Source organism: Mirounga leonina, unplaced genomic scaffold, assembly GCF_011800145.1.
Source record: "Mirounga leonina isolate KUSES-001 unplaced genomic scaffold, KU_Mleo_1.0 Mir_172, whole genome shotgun sequence".
Taxonomy (NCBI): Eukaryota; Metazoa; Chordata; class Mammalia; order Carnivora; family Phocidae; genus Mirounga; species Mirounga leonina.
In genome coordinates this window covers 9,794,111-9,810,721 of record NW_023270442.1, presented here as the reverse complement: position 1 = coordinate 9,810,721, position 16,611 = coordinate 9,794,111, and the positions used below count along the sequence as shown (strand labels likewise).

The following is a 16,611-nucleotide window of genomic DNA, read 5'->3' as shown; positions in this document are numbered from 1 at the left end:
TTCAAAAGATGGAATGGCAAGATGCACCCCTTTGAGGACCAGGAATCACTGCTGGAGTGAACCCTCTAAAGATAGCCACAAGGAAACACAGTGTCAAGAAACTAGGGGAATGGATCTGCCTTGGTGCCATGGCAACTTTGCATCTATCCATGTAGACCACATAAGGAAAGGCAATCCCAAACTAACCTGGGTCTTGGCAGAATGTTTTGGGATTCTCCTGGAATACAAGAGGATGGGAAGCCTTCAAAGAGCTTCTTCAAGGCCCTTTCCCCTTCACCTCTGCCAAAAAAAAAAATTATTAAAGAAGACAATGTAGGTGATAAAAACAAACTTCAGTTCAAACTTTATGAAGAGTCACCTTTTGGAGAACTGCAAAGTGGAGTGCAAGGCAAAAAGCTCTTATAGGATAAAGAATAAGAACAAGACAAATAGAAAATTTCTGATTGTCTGGGGCCACATAGTCAGCCTTGTTTGGAATGAGAAGGCCCAGAGATGGCTTGGTATTTGGGGATTGGCTGACTGGATATACTGCATTTCTGGGCAGAGAGTGTTTCCAGGGACACAAAAGGTGTCTAAGTTTCAGTTTGCTGATATGGCACCCTGAACAAGAGTGGTTCCATCTTGGGCCTAAAGTTCAACACCTCCCTATCCCCTCTGGGATGCTGTCATGAAGCAGTTTCTCATTATCTCCAGGGTTCTGATGGGGTATGGATCATCCTATTCTATCCCCTGCAGAATAGAGGGGCAGAATATAAAAACAGTTAGTCGTGGTATCCCACAGCCTGCGTTGCAATCTCATAGTACCTCTGGTTTCAGTGTAATTCTTTCTTTTTTTTTTAAGATTTATTTGAGAGAGAGGTTGAACAACGTGGGGGGGGAGGGGGGAAGGGGAGGGAGAGGCAGAGGAAGAGGGATCTCAGGGTGGTGGGAGCCTCCCCTACCTGCCCCCCTCAGGCTTCCCCCTCAGGGGGGAGTCCCCTTCACTCCTTTTCCCTCTCCCTCTGCCCCTCCCCCCACTCGTGTGTGCGCTCTCACTCTCTCTCTCTAAAATATATAAATAATCCTTTTTGTAAAACTCTATTTTTCAAAACCAAATAACGAGGAGTGGCATTGTTTTACATTTTTGTAAATCTCTTTTATATTTGGCTTAATAAAAAAACCTGGCTTCTCATGCCCTTTACATTCAAACTGTTTTAATCACACACATCGTGCATCTCTGGAAAACTCCCCAATTAAAGAATGAGAAAGCAAATGTCTCAGTCTTATAAAAATAGTTTTCTCCTGAGGACCCTAAGGTCTTGGTGAGCCGCAGAGGTGCCTGGACCACACTTTGAGAATCCCTGATATCTTACAATGTTTCCCAACGAGTGGTTCACATATCATTTGATTTGACATGGCAAAAAAAGTTTTATTTCAATAATTATGTATTTTAAGTGCTTATTAGAAGTTATAACTGATGATACACTTGATGCATCTGATAATTCCTTAAGGCACAGCAAAACTGTCCCAATTTTAAAAAATAAGCAATTTGCAAGTGTCCGAGTCAAAGAACAAAAGTCGAGCCAAAACGTTCTGCTTCACGTTTTCTGTATTTTAACAAGAGTGGATTACTTTCACGGAGTGAAATTATTCCTAAAAATATTACATTCAACCTTGTTGCAATCAGCCATACGTTGATTTGGGAAGACACAGAGATCGAGTTTTAAGATTCTGGGCGCATAAAAAAGATTTATATTTCCAGGAAGAAGCAGAAAACATGAATATAGGTAATGGTTAAGAGCTCGTATTTTGTAATCAGTCCGATCTGGGTAGCAATCCTAGGTTTAACGCTACTAGCGCTGTGATCTTGAACAAATTACCATTTGTAAACGTCGGTTTCCCCGTATCAAAAGGAGATAGTCATAGTGAACTCCTAAGATGAACCATTAGCTAAAACACCGCACGTAAAGTAAATAGCACAGAGCCCGGCACACACGAGCGCATTCGCTGTATCGTTATTCCTACAGATTTTATTTATCGCCCTCAAGGCGCCAGCGCTTCCCACAGGGCCCAAGACACAGCAGACGCCCAGCGACAGATTTCGGTGGAGGAGAGCAGGTGCTCCGCCTCGGAGAAAAAAGGCACACCTGCCCTGATGTTCTGGGTGGGTCTGGAAGATTTCGTGCAAGCTAATCTTAAGAGGAGCGGGTTCCAGGTCAGAAATGGCAAAAAAACAAAGCAACGGGGTTAACAGCGCAGCGAGCGACGACCGCCAGGTCGCTTGGACGTTTGCCAGCCGGAAGACCGAGGGCGCGCTCTGCGATCGGCCCAATCGATCGACGTGATCGAGGATCGTCAACTCAGTTCTGGCGGCAGGAACTGTTTTTTCTCGCGAGGCTTCAGACCAGGCGGCCAGGGAAGAGGCGGGCCCAGCTGGAGAGCAAAGAGGAGCGTGAGGTCGCCGCACGCTGCGTCCCCAGGAGGCTTTGCGTGCCCCTCGCTTCCTCCCGGATCTTCTGAGCGAGCGCGTGAACGGCTACCTGCGCAGGCCATGGCGCTTCACGTCCCCAAGGCCCCGGGCTTTGCCCAGATGCTCAAGGAGGGGGCGAAGGTAAGGCATGGAGGAAGAGGGACTGAGGTAGGAGCGTTACCGTACGGCTGCGGCGGCCGGAGCGAAGGAGAGGGGCCTGCTAACGGGCCGGGTGTGCTCCCCGGGCACAGCGGTCGGAGGAAAAGAAGATTCCAGAAAGGGAGGTGTTCTGGGAGGCGCAGGGAGGCTCGGCCACCGAGGCCCGCGGGCGTTTCCGTTCTTCCCCGACTTTTGTCCAAGGGGCAGAGGCGGCGAGAGAGGGGCAAGGCCACGGAATTCGCGTACTGTGCTTCCTAGCCGGGCAAGCGGAAAGCAGCTGGTGCATTTTCCTCCATCCCTAAAACGGGGCTGATTTGGCTCTCCACCCTTAAAGGGTGTTTTGAGGGTGAAGTCGAATAACGTGGGTGAAATTGATTTGGGAACCGCGAAGCCGATTGACACAGTTCAAGGTGTGGGTAATCCGAGGAGAGGGACAAGGGCCAGTCCTTGACAGCTTTCCTTCAGATGAGGGGTAGAGGGAGGGCTGCCCGGTTCGTTCGCAGTAGTTCGTTATGGTAGGGAAAACGTTACTCTCAATTCAAATGGGTTTTGGTCCCAACTTAGGTTAGCTAGTTGGATGTAAAACCAACCCTCAGGTCTTGCTTTGCTCTCTAAATTAAGCAAAAGATGGCAGCTTTGCGGTGTAACTCTGGCTTACCGGGTTAAGTATAAGGGACGCCCTGGACTAATTAAAACTTTTTGTTTTGTGGTCAGATCGTGAACGTCATTTCAAGAACATAAGTTCTTTAAAATATCTTGATATACTACTGATAAGTTTCTCTCTTGTGTTCAAAGTGTTCCTTTGTTTGTCTCCCAAATTTCCAATACTTAAATATAGATCATTGTGGTTCAGTTTACAGTAACAGTGTTCGGGAACTAGGTTTTTGTTGGCAGAATACACTTGGGATAACATGAGTATATCAAATAGTTTAATGTAAATCCTAGTAAAACAGCTTTGCTGGTAATGACATTGACTATTCTAAAAAGTGAGACTGAAAATTTTTCGTAGTTTTTATTCTTTTGAGACAAGGATAATTTCAAATACTGATAAAAGAAAGAAAGAGTATTGTTTAAAAAAAAAGATTTGATAGAAAGTACTGTAGTAGAGAATGACAAAGTAAGAAAGTCTGCCTCCCCCCGAAAAAAATGAAGGGTCATCTTACAATTAAGTAAGATGTTCAAGGAAGAACTCTTACTCTGCCCCTCCCCCTGCTCATGCTCTCTCTCTCTCTCAAATGAATAAATAAAATTAAAAAAAAAAAAAAAAAAGAACTCTTAGCTAGGTACTGAGTGACAAAAGGAAACAGCAGAGCTTAAACAGGGCAGTGTTCCAGGCTGAGAAACTAGTAGGTACAAAGACCCTAAGGATGAAATGAGTTTGACCTGTTAAAGAAAACAGAAAGGTGCTGGGGTTGAACCTCATTAAGGGAAAGCAAGAATGGTGAGAGAGGAATTTAGAGAAGCTGTAGGTAGGGACTTGAGCGTATAGGACCTTGTAGCCCTGAGGAGGGTTTTACATTTTATCGTAAGAGTGATGGGAAACCATTGATACGATCCGAATTATGATCACATGGCTGTTCCTCAGAGAATGGGTGAGGGAAAACGCCAGCATGTAAGCAAGATCAGACTGAGTGCTATTTTAAAAGTTCAGCTCTCGACTCTGAAGATATTGCTTCTAAAGTAATGGTTATTAACATTATGCAGATCACAGTTCCTTTTATGAATATTATAAAAGCCACACCTTATGCTCTAGAACACAACCATCTCATAGAACTACCCGTGATGAGGGACATGTTCTGTATCAGTTCTGTCTAATACAGTATCCACTAGCCGCATGTGGCTACTGAACACTTGAACTGTGGCTAGTGCAGTTGAGATACTGCATTTTTTTTTTTTAAGATTTTATTTATTTTGTCACAGAGTGCGAGCGAGAGCATAAACGGGGAGCTGGAGGCAAAGGGAGAACCGGGACCCTGGGATCATGACCTGAGCTGAAGGCAGACACTTAACCGACTGAGCCACCCAGGCATCCCGAGAAACTGAATTTTTAATTTTAACTATTTAAATAACCACATGTGGTTAATGACTACTATGTTAGGCATAGCAACTCTAGAAAAATGTTCACATGAACAAACAGGAGGCTCATGAAACCCATCTGAGGCCGCAAGTAAATCCCAATTCTTAGCAGTCCGGTATAAAGTTTGAGAATTTTCATATTGTGAGCAATTCAGCAGTTTTTCAGTATGGATGCATTAGAATTGTGTTCCATTTCACAAAAGCATTCAGAAGTCCGTATACTAAACATTTGGGGGCAGGTATGTTAAGTGGAAATTCCCAACAAACAGAAAACTGCTGGCTTTATGATGCTCAGGTTCCTAACATAATAAAAATATTCATACCATATTTTCAAATTGAGTCAAAAAGTAATGATAAACTGAAAGGTATTTTTACCTGAAATACCTCATCTGCATTCACTGATCAATCACAGCATTCTTCCCTGCACTTTGACTACATTTGAAAAAAAAAATTATAGGCTTTATGTTTTGATGTGTAAGCAGGTACCTGTGGTCCCTAAAAATGTCACTTTATTCAACCAGTGAGCAAATTTATGGATCATTTATGAATAGCAAGCACCATGCTTTCCATAAGCCTTGCTTGATTATTCTTTCAGCAGTCCTGTAGGTAGGTACTATTATTATACCCATTTTTAAGATGAAGAAAATCCTTGTGTTTCACTGTTCTGTCTAATCAGAAGGGGGGTTTGTTTTTGTTTTTTTTATAGCATTTTTCCGGATTAGAAGAGGCTGTGTACAGGAACATACAAGCTTGCAAGGAGCTTGCCCAAACAACTCGTACAGCATATGGACCAAATGGTAATTTCCAAATTCATGTTTTTAAAAGATACAGTGATAGAATTTTATGTACTAGCTTCTTCAAACTTACTCTGGGAATATTATACATAAAATGAGAGTATTAACTACCATACAGAAGCAATTTCATAGTTCATTGCCACCAGTGTAGTGTTTTCAGTTTTTAACCAGCAACTCAGGTCTCTTTAGAAAAATAGGAATCAAAATGTTACTTTTTATCATATTGAGAGGATAGAAAAATTATGGTGCTTCACTATTGAGATGATACCTAATGTAAGGGAGAAAGTTCTCTTTTGCCTCCTGCCATCAACTGAATTTAATTGGTACACATGTATGGAAAGCAATAAAACTATACTTTTAGGTAGATTATTTGGTCTTTATGTTACTGTAATTTACATTTATTGAACAAAAGTATGAGAAGATAGACATCCTCCCTAATAAACATTAGGAGGTTAGAAAGGACAGGAATAATATGGGGGTGCATTTAGGCTAATAGAGTTTTAAAGAGTAAATAATAGGTGTCTAATTTTTATAGTTATTTTAAAAAATAGATACAAGCTTATATTTCTTGACTAGGTTTTCTTGGGTATTTGGAGAAGGATTTGAGCGATAATGGATTTTTTTTTTCTAACTTTTTTTTTTTCTTTTTTTTTTTTCAGGAATGAACAAAATGGTTATCAACCACCTGGAGAAGTTGTTTGTGACAAATGATGCAGCCACTATTTTAAGAGAGCTAGAAGTAAGTTTTTTCTTTGAAATCAAGGAATGTTTGGTGATGTCAAAAATTAAGTATATATTGACATAGAAAAAACCTCTTAGGACAATAAGGGACTTTTTCCCCCCCGGCTTCAAAGTTTATTATTTTCAGTTTTCCTAATTATGGTGTCCTCTTTAGTTTTAACATCTTACCACTTAAATTTAAAAACCTCACAAGTTATTAGTTTATGGAGGATTGGATGTGATAAAAGCATATTTGCTAATAATCATATCAAAGTGAGTATTTGTCTCATTCTATAGAGTAGAACACTGAAGTGAATTATTCCATAATGCAGAAATAGCTGATACATAAAACAGTGGTTTAAAAAAAAAAACTGTTTCTTTGGCTTTGTGAAAATAAAACAGTTGGTGGCATTTTGCTTTGTTCACCTACAGTTTTGATGTTACAGAGTCTGTAGAATAGATAACTACCGGCAGGGTTGTGAGAAAGGTCTGGCACCTGAACATCAGAGAGCCATTCCTCATCTAGCTGCTTTGTAGCTGAAAGATATTTTCAACTTCAAGGAATTTTCCTGAACTTAGCTCTTAAAGCATCAGAGCTTAATCTTTTTGAATGAAACTCTAGGTATGTTAACATTTCTCTACTTGCTTAAATAACAGTCTGTTTTTAAAATAATATGGTGAATAGAACAAATTTAATTCCAGAAGATGTTTATGGGAAGACTAGTCATTGTAAGTGTTAATGTTGGACACTAAGATGGACTCAGGAGTTATTCAGGGATGGTGGGAATATTGCCTTGATAAAACCATAGTGACGGGGCAGCTGGGTGGCTCAGTCGGTTAAGCGTCCAAGTCTTGATTTCAGCTCAGGTCTTGATCTCAGGGTCCAGGGATTGAGCCCTGCATTGGGCTTTCAGTTTAGCAGGGAGTCTGCTTGCGGTTCTTTCCCTCTGCTCGCCCCCACTTGTGCATGCACACACGCTCCTGCTCTCTCTCTCTCAAATAAATCTTTAATTTATGCCTGTAATAATATTCTGAACCTTATGTGCGAAGATGTATGTACTAGATGACCATCAAAAGAAGATGCAGTTTTAAGTTGTTTTCATTTGTAGTGATGCATTTGTGCTGACAGTCTCAGAGGGATTTGGATTGTCTTCCTGGGACCACACTATAATATATAGCAGTATGACTGAATGGAGTTACCTAGCCCACGGGGAGATTGGAGTCTGTTAATTTAAGAAGGAATGGAAATGAAAAACTTAGTGTTGCTTTAAGGATCAAATGTTTTTGATATTTAAATTCAAATCCCTTCTACCAGGTACAGCATCCTGCCGCAAAAATGATTGTAATGGCCTCTCACATGCAAGAGCAAGAGGTTGGAGATGGCACGAACTTTGTTCTGGTATTTGCTGGAGCCCTTCTGGAACTAGCTGAAGAGCTGCTGAGAATTGGCCTGTCAGTTTCAGAGGCAAGTCTTCATTTTATAATGTACTCCTATTTAATTTGTGCCTATATATACACATACCGTAAGAATCATCATTGTAATAATAGTTAACGTTGAGCGGTTTACTTGTGCCACTTCCTGGAGCACATGTGCCTTACGTGCAGTATCTTCTCCTATTCTTACAAGAACTCTGTGAGTATGGCCTATACTTTATTTTAGATGAGGAAAGGGAAACTTAGAAAAATCTGTAAGTGGCAGTTAGCATTCAAATTCGGGCCATCACAAAAGCCTGAACTCTTGGTTAGTAGGCTATGCCGTTGATGCTATTCTGAAAGTATACTTTGTCATTCATTATATTTGGAAAACAAATACCCGTATTCCTTGGGTTACCAAAATAAGCTATTTTTTAAGTCATGTCAAAATTATGTCTTTTGAAGAAATGTTTTTGCTCTTTATTTTTAAGGTCATAGAAGGTTACGAAATAGCCTGCAGAAAAGCCCATGAGATTCTTCCTGATTTAGTATGTTGTTCTGCAAAAACTCTACGAGATGTTGATGAAGTGTCATCTCTGCTTCATACCTCCATAATGAGTAAACAATATGGTAATGAAGTGTTTCTGGCCAAGCTTATTGCTCAGGCATGTGGTGAGTATATCAGTAAATGAAAAGCTCCAAAATTAAAATGTCTTAATGAGACTAAGATATTTTCTCTGTTGTTGCAATGTATCTTTTGATATGTCTCATTTTCTTAACAGTGTCTATTTTTCCTGATTCTGGCCATTTCAATGTTGATAACATCAGAGTTTGTAAGATTCTGGTAAGTTTAGAAAATGCATCAGTGTTGTCTACATAGGTCAATTATATTTTGCAGAAAGGAAAAATGTGTTCATCCAAACTTAAATTTTACCCCAGGTTTTGAACATTTAGGACTTTGTGCCTTTTGAGGTATCATTTGTACCTTTTGATATTAGGTTAAATTTTAAAGGTTGATGTATTATCTCCTTGTAAAGTCCTCATCTCTCCATGACAACTTGAAGGTTGAGAATGGTGTATAAATAAAATATCACGTCTTATATTTTTCATATGTGCTGAATTAAAACAATAAACTTAGAAGCCAGTTTCGAATGAGATGAAGTTCTGTGGCTCTACAATAGAATCACATCTTAATGTTAGTATTGAAATAAGAGTATTCTTTTTTAATTTTGTGTTTCCTATAGTAAAATTTATAATTTCAGTTGAGTTTGCTTATATAAATATACCTGCTGTGTATTTATACAGATGCTGTGCATTTTCTGACTCCATGCACTACCTCCTCCTCCCCCATTAAACTGTAAGCTTGTAAGATCAGAAACTCTGCTTTGTTCCCTCTTCTGTCCCCAGTACTAACAGCTGTGCCTGCTCCATTGGCACCAAGTATTTGGGGAGTGAGAGAATGAATGGCTCAGAGCCATTGTTCTCGGTCTTCGCTTGCTCCCAGTGCACTGAAGGCCCCCTGCCTCCTTAACAGTGGCTCATTCTCAGAGTGATTTCTACCGCAAGCAGACTCGTGCTTTGCGCCCACCACGCCACTCCTAATTACCAGGAGTCAATTCCTTGGTATATTACTTTATTTAGAAACAGGTCTTTTTGGTACATGCAAAATAAACAACTGAGCCTTGATGTTACTTTGAGGAGATCATGGATGACTTTCGTATTCAATTTTAGGGCTCTGGCATCTATTCCTCCTCAGTATTACATGGCATGGTTTTTAAGAAGGAAACCGAAGGTGATGTAACATCTGTCAAAAATGCGAAAATAGCAGTGTACTCTTGTCCTTTCGATGGCATGATAACTGAAACTAAGGTATGTAGACTTCAAAACCTTAAAATTAAAGGTAAACATTTGACACTGCCTTTTCAGGTTAATGTTTTAGGATTCTTAAGTTTTTAGGTACAGATTGCTCTACTGCTTAATTATTGAAGATTGCAGGGTTGTGTTTCTGAGAATCAGATTCCTGTTCTTTTTTGGATACCTAGTTCATATACTAAATTTGAAACATGAAACGGTAGCAGTATAGTTTATGTTCTAACAACTCTTGACTCCTGTAAGTACTTGCTTAGCAAGTAAAATGCTCACGGAATAGGAGTACTGTGTGCTCTTCATTAGTATATTTAGAAGTTGAGATCCTGCAGCATCCTGAAACAAACATGCTAATATAATTTGAAAATAATAGGTTTGTTTTTAAAAATACATTGTTAGGAAGTTTGAAGTTCTTGTTTAGAGGTCACTTCTGTCTTTGTCCCTAGAATTCTTAAAATCTGAGTTGATGGTTTAAACAGTTTCACAGTTTGTAGATGAGCCAGGGGGAGTCATTTTAGAAAAGTTTAGAAGAACTTCGAGAATCACAACGTGGTGATTTTGGTACACCAATTGACATTTGTCAGAAGAAATGCCAAGACCACCTGCCCAATATATCTAAAATAAGTGTTTCTCCAACTTTTCTACAAAGTGCCTGTCAAAGAGCAAAATGCATCAGTTTTAGGAGTGGGGGGCTCTAGCAGTAAGCTGAGTTTTTATGAGTTTTATACACATTTTGTATTGTTTCATAATGTGTGTGTAATTATTTTCCTATTTTTTTGCCAAATCTTTATTCAGTAAAATAATACTCTATGACGTCGAACACCAAACTAGTAAAATGGTTCTAAAGAGCATGCTTGCTTGTTTTGCTAGGGAACAGTATTGATAAAGACCGCTGAAGAATTGATGAATTTTAGTAAGGGAGAAGAAAATCTCATGGATGCACAAGTCAAAGCAATAGCTGATACCGGTGCAAATGTAATTGTAACCGGTGGCAAAGTGGCAGACATGGCTCTTCATTATGCAAACAAGTACAATATCATGTTGGTGAGGTGAGAGCTGCATTCTATTAACCTGTATTGTAAATAGCCTTTTGGTGGTGAAACACCGAACACCTTCAATACACCATGAATTCATGACTTAAAAAAGGGCAAGTAGAAGATACTGGATCAAATAATAGCAGGACTTAACTCGATCTAGAGGGGCAGGAAACGCCTGTGAGAACTAACTTATATTTATACTGAGAGCTGAAGGACCAATCAACAGATGTTATTTGAAGAGGGAGAGGAAAAAGCATTCCAGGCAAAAGCCACAGCTTGAGAGACCAGACTCAAGCCTGGTGCACACGGTCAGGGTATGGGATCCGGAATGTAACTTCTAATCCATAAACCCGTTTATGGGGCACAGGAGACAATTTACCTACCCATTCCCACCCCTCCCAGCACCTGACCAAATATGCAGTGTAAATCTCTTCTCTTCCTTGGGGCTCTCGTGATTGCCCAGAGTGAAGCAGAAGTTTTCTATATACCAGGCCTGCCTTAGTGTTTTAGAACTGTAATTCGTGACATTCTAGTGAGGCTCGAACTCCCCCAATTCTAGAATAATGCCGTCTACGTAGACCTATGTCTGGATTACATGTGCAGTCCATACCTATTGAGCTTAAATTCAGAATCAAGAATGTGACTTGGGGACCAGTGTACAGTTTTCCTGTTTTCATCTCTGCATTGTGTTATGGTATCTGATGGAATTAAAACTTCTCTTAAGCTCTCTGGGTTTTTTTAAAGGTTGAATTCAAAATGGGATCTCAGAAGGCTATGTAAAACAGTCGGTGCTACAGCTCTTCCTAGATTGGTATGTATTTTGGACAACATTAAAATGTAGTTGAACCTTTTTGAATTACTTTTATTATAACAGTCACTTTCTTTTAGACTCCTCCTGTTCTTGAAGAAATGGGACATTGTGACAGTGTTTACCTCTCAGAAGTTGGAGACACACAGGTGGTGGTTTTTAAGCATGGTATGTAGAAATGGTCAAGTATGTTTATGTAAGTATGGGGTGTTCGTTTGCTTGTATTCATATATTTAAATTTCTTGACAGAAAAGGAAGATGGTGCCATTTCTACCATAGTGCTTCGAGGCTCTACAGACAATCTGATGGATGATATAGAAAGGGCAGTAGATGATGGTGTTAATACTTTCAAAGTTCTCACAAGGGTCAGTATTAACAGTACTCTTAATTTAGTAATTTTTAAGGTTTCAAACATAGTTGGCAGAGAACTTCAAAATGAATGGCTTATGTAAAAGCAAAGTACCTCTTTTACTTAAGGCCAAAGTGTCCGTTGCTGATGAGTATGATAGTTTTCTGAAATGATTATGCAAAAAAAATAAGCGGCAAAGCAAGGCTTTTGACTTTAACTGTTAGAAAAAGTTAGTTTATGGTTGTTTTTTTATTTTAAATGTACCTTTAGTTTCTTAAGCATTATTCTTAGTGCCTTGTCTATGGAAATGCAGGTATATTGTGTGCTGTTCCCATTCTTAACTTTGGTTCTCCCTTTTCATATACCAGACCCTATGTACTATAAGGTAATTTGCCCAAGTCACTCCATTATTATAAAATTTGTAATTAGAATTTGTGTAACAATGCCTGATTAAAAGCTCTAGTCTGGTGGAGTACTAGAATCTGAGAAGATTAGAAAACTATAAATTGCTTCTTAGTAAATTTTTTTTTTCCTACATATTCTAGGATAAACGCCTTGTTCCTGGAGGTGGAGCAACAGAAATTGAGTTAGCCAAGCAGATCACATCATATGGAGAGGTATAGCTTTCTCTGTATAAATTGACTCTTGTCGTGTTCCTTGAATAAAGTACAGTGCTAAACACATTTTTGTTTTAGACATGTCCTGGACTTGAACAGTATGCCATTAAGAAGTTTGCTGAGGCATTTGAAGCTATCCCCCGGGCACTGGCAGAAAATTCTGGAGTTAAGGCCAATGAAGTCATCTCCAAACTGTATGCAGTACATCAAGAAGGAAATAAGAATGTTGGATTAGATATTGAGGTATTTGAAAAAACAAACACTGTAAACTTACTTATTTTGTCAATATAAAACATAAAAATGGAAGTAGTAAGTTTAAAAGGGAAAGTCAGAAAATGTTCTGATTTGTAAGCAGATGATTTTCATAACAAAAGCTTTGACATAGTTTGTCTGACATTTCCTTTAAATAACCTTTGTTTTATAGTGTGCGTAGGAGAGTACTTTCATCTGGCAACTTTCTACATAAGGAGCCATGTGTTTTTATTACTGAGCTAAACATTTTCACATTCAACAATTTAAAGTGAAAGAAGGAAAATTGTTTTTGTGCTAACAGGCTGAAGTTCCTGCTGTAAAGGACATGTTGGAAGCTGGTATTCTAGACACTTACTTGGGAAAATACTGGGCTATCAAACTGGCTACAAATGCTGCCGTCACTGTACTCAGAGTGGATCAGGTGAGTGACAAGAGAAATTTTGATCTTTAAAAGTACTAATTTTCATATGGTTCAGTAGTGTATTTTCATTGAACTGGTTATTCTAGCCAAAGGCATATTCCTTTATTTTTCATCTTAGAGATGCTACAGTGCCCCCAGAAAAGTTCGGGGTTTTTTCTGTTACAGTTTTAAATTGTATTTAGTATATTTCAGCTAAAATAAATGAGTATCTTTTCAGTGAAAGAAACCTTTGCCATTTTTAAACTGGAATGGATAAAACAAGTCCATAGTTTTCAGACATTTTTTAGCCTAGGAACCCCTTTCTACAAATAACATGGAAACTCCGGGAGTTCACTGTGTCATGTGGAAGGCCCATGAAGCCCTGAAGCACGTGCACGCCACCAACTTTAAGGAAAATGGAGCCTCTAGTTGTCCATGGAGTTGCTAGAACCTAGGTGCATAGAATTCTTTCTGCTAAACTGTTTTGAGGAACTAAAAAGTGTCAAAAATCATAGTATTTCTGCCAATTTTTTTTTGCAGGGGGTGGTGGGAAGGATACTGTGGCAAAGAGGAAAATGGTCAAGACTCTTCTAGGTTCAGATATGAGCCTGAATTCAAAGGGGATTTTTCAAAAGGTGTTTTCTGAAATCCATTTTCCTTCAGAATTCTAGAAATGATTGTTAAGTATTGCTTAATAGAAAGTTGTAATTGTGAGGGGCATGGTTATAAATCCATTAGGTGAAAATCATGCCAAATTAATCTTGGGAGAAACAAGTTATAAGTAGAAATTAATGGAGAGGAGTTTAGACTTACTCTAAGCATAACAAGGACCGGTTAGTTGTTGATAATTAAAACATTCTACACCTCAGTAGAAATAAGAACTTTTTTCCTACTTTTGGTCCTTGAGATGACAAAAAATGGAACTGGATAGCCAGTTTCAACTCACTGGAGATAAACAAATTGGATGTTCATGTCCTGGATTTATTAATAGGGTGTGTTTATATCAGTGTATCAGGTGGTTTCCAGTAGAATATGGTTTTGGAGTTCTCAAATAGTGCAGGCCGAAGAAAATGGTTTTTCTAAAATTTATACTAAAAATAGAAGGGGACAGGAGAAGCTAAGTACATTGAAGCATGAGGTAAACTGGAATTCTAATAGTGGGAGTTCCTTAACTGAGGAACTTTTTAAATGTCAGTTATCCAAGTGAGACAGTAATTATTACTAATAACCCAAGTGCCTTGATCACAGAGGCACTTCTCAATTTTGGTTTTAAACTGGGATGCCTGTGTTTTGTTTTATTGTAGAGCAGGATGTTGATTGTTGTGTCTCTGGACTTTTTTCAAATATCTGAAGAACCCATCTGACTATCAGTAACCACTTTGTTACTATAATGAACTTGTACTCTTTAAGGGACTTGCGAATCAAGTTTTAAGTATTGAAGAACTTAGGGCTGGATTCATCTTTGTTCAGGTGTTTGTTTCACTAGTTCTGAAATTATAGTCCCCAAACCAACAGCATCAAGATCACCTAAGAATTTGCTAAAAATATAAATAAATTCTCGGGGCCCCTAACAGGCCCACTGAATCAGAAACTCTGGGAGGAGGCCCAGCAGTCTATTTTAAATAAGCTCTCTGGTGATTGATGCCTACTAGGCTGAGAACTGTTCTGAGATGTTTGGTTTTATCAAGCTACACTCAGGTTCTAAAACTGTACCTAATACCTTTAATTCAGCCTGAATTTAACCTCAATTAGTGAAATGTTATATGAAGAATTTCAAGTTTAGATTTCCTGTAGAAGCTTCTGAAAAAAGGGGTGTTGAATCTACTGGAAGTGGTAGTGAAGATGTTTTACGGTTTGTGTTGCTCGAGACACAAGCAAGACCCCTTGATGTTCTACAGAAAGATCTCTTAGTCCTATAAATTTGGGAAGCAATGGGTACTATTTTCAGGTTAGAGATTCAGAATGTACATTAGAGTTTGAGAGTTCTACTTTGAGGAAAGCCAGCTAATTTAGATTCTCCCAAATTTGAGTCCAAAGCTGCCACTACCCCTCTTTTTTCTCCCAAATAAATCCTTTAAAAATGCTAGATGGTTATACTTGGAACATACTTGGTGGTTAGTGCATTTTAGAAAAATTAGGGGCTTCTTGGTGTGTTCTTTTAAGTTACCAGGAAACTACATATATGGTAATTGTTTATGAATACGCACTTCCTGCCACTTGAATGGTTTTCATTTACAGGTACTAGAAAATTTCAGTGTTGAACTTTTATATATATTTTTATTTATGTACCAACCACTTTAGATTATAATGGCAAAACTGGCAGGTGGACCTAAACCTCCTAAACCACAAGGAAATTGGGATAAAGATGATTGGCAAGACGAACTTCATATATAAATAGCAAATCAGGTGCCAAACTGATTTATATTAGTAATGCATGCAGGTATTTTTCACATTTGGCTAGGGTTATTGAGTTACTGAAGTGCATGTCTTAGAATGCCCTTCACTAACGTGTTTGGATTTTGTTGCTGTTAATGTCCACAAGAGCCGTCAAAGCATTGCTGGAAGCTAACAACTTTGTGATAGTGTCTCATATGCAGTATATAACAGTTTGCTTATATGAGAGGATTGCTTCGTCTTGAATCAGTCTAGCAGAAAAATATTCTTTCTCTTCATTTTAAAGGTAAGTTTATAAGTATGTACTTGTGGTTTGTTTTTTCAGATCATCATGGCAAAACCAGCCGGTGGGCCCAAACCTCCAAGTGGGAAGAAAGACTGGGATGATGACCAGAATGATTGACTGGCTTAGTTTTTACTATAGGTGAAGACTACATTTGTAGTAGTAGTCTAGGAATTGCTTGATGTTTTCATATTTTCCTTAAATTAAGAAGTGTTTTGTGTTTATATCCTCAGCTGGATGATACAATAAACATGTTGTTGGTATCAAAGCCTCATTGATGAGCAGTGTTCTTGGACGTGAATGACCTGTTTGTCTCAACCTTGGTAATGAAATTAGCTGTGGGACCTCAGGCAAGCCACTTAATTAGAGGCCAATTCCAATATATAGCTGGCTTGCTGCCCGTTTGGAACACAGCCATGCTCGTGTATTTACATACGGTCTATGGCTGCTTTCTGTAAGGAAATGGCAGGGTAAAGGAGTAGTGATAGAGACTAAGTGGCCTACAAAGCCTAAAATATTTACTATCTGTCCCTTTACAGGAGGTCTGTCTCCCAGATTGGATTTCAGTTTTTTCACAGCTCTGCTCTGGGAATTCTAAGACTTGAGAGGGCTTGTTGTAGTACCAATGAATGATCTGTTGAATAGCTAGCTTAAAATACAGTCCAGTAGTAGAATGTAAAGATACTTGTAATACAACTGAAAATCTATCTGGTAATAGAGATAAATTAATAAGCAAGTCAGTTTTTATAAAGTAGATCTTAATTTTTTAAGATCAGTAAGGAGTTTTGAAAAAACATGAAAGGTTAACTGATTTTATGGGACACAGGCTACTGTTGTGTTGGTTATGTAAGGTCTATGAGTAACACTGAAATTTTATATTAAAAAAACTAAAATTTATATTTTGGTATTTGGAAAGAATTTTGGGAGCAGTACGACTGGGACTTAGATAAAGTCAAGTGTTAAAGAGTAATGGAAGTTTATAGACAAGCTTGGT

At 38.8% G+C, this 16,611-nt stretch overlaps 2 protein-coding genes across 3 annotated transcripts in view; one reads left to right on the top strand and one right to left on the bottom strand.

Annotated features, from left to right (window-relative positions):
• MAP3K7CL (MAP3K7 C-terminal like) overlaps positions 1-290 on the bottom strand; it is a 91,335-nt gene extending 91,045 nt beyond the window's left edge. The window contains exon 1 of the mRNA XM_035017566.1: positions 187-290. The gene's annotated coding sequence lies outside the window, so the exon portion shown is untranslated. The remainder of the gene's footprint in view (positions 1-186) is intronic.
• Positions 291-2,411: 2,121 nt separating this feature from the next.
• Positions 2,412-15,885, top strand: CCT8 (chaperonin containing TCP1 subunit 8). 2 transcript variants are annotated; one of them, XM_035017558.1, is made up of 16 exons: positions 2,412-2,590; positions 5,391-5,481; positions 6,138-6,217; positions 7,514-7,663; positions 8,103-8,283; positions 8,394-8,455; positions 9,343-9,480; positions 10,348-10,526; positions 11,259-11,325; positions 11,403-11,490; positions 11,572-11,687; positions 12,217-12,288; positions 12,367-12,531; positions 12,842-12,961; positions 15,242-15,346; positions 15,660-15,749. In XM_035017558.1, the coding sequence occupies exons 1-15, from the start codon at positions 2,531-2,533 to the stop codon at positions 15,332-15,334; spliced, it is 1,662 nt and encodes a 553-aa protein (XP_034873449.1). In that variant the 5' UTR covers positions 2,412-2,530; the 3' UTR covers positions 15,335-15,346; positions 15,660-15,749. The 2 variants fall into 2 exon arrangements, with proteins under 2 accessions (XP_034873449.1, XP_034873450.1); XM_035017559.1 differs by lacking the exon at positions 15,242-15,346 and having other exon boundaries at positions 2,413-2,590; positions 15,660-15,885.
• Positions 15,886-16,611: the final 726 nt, after the last annotated feature.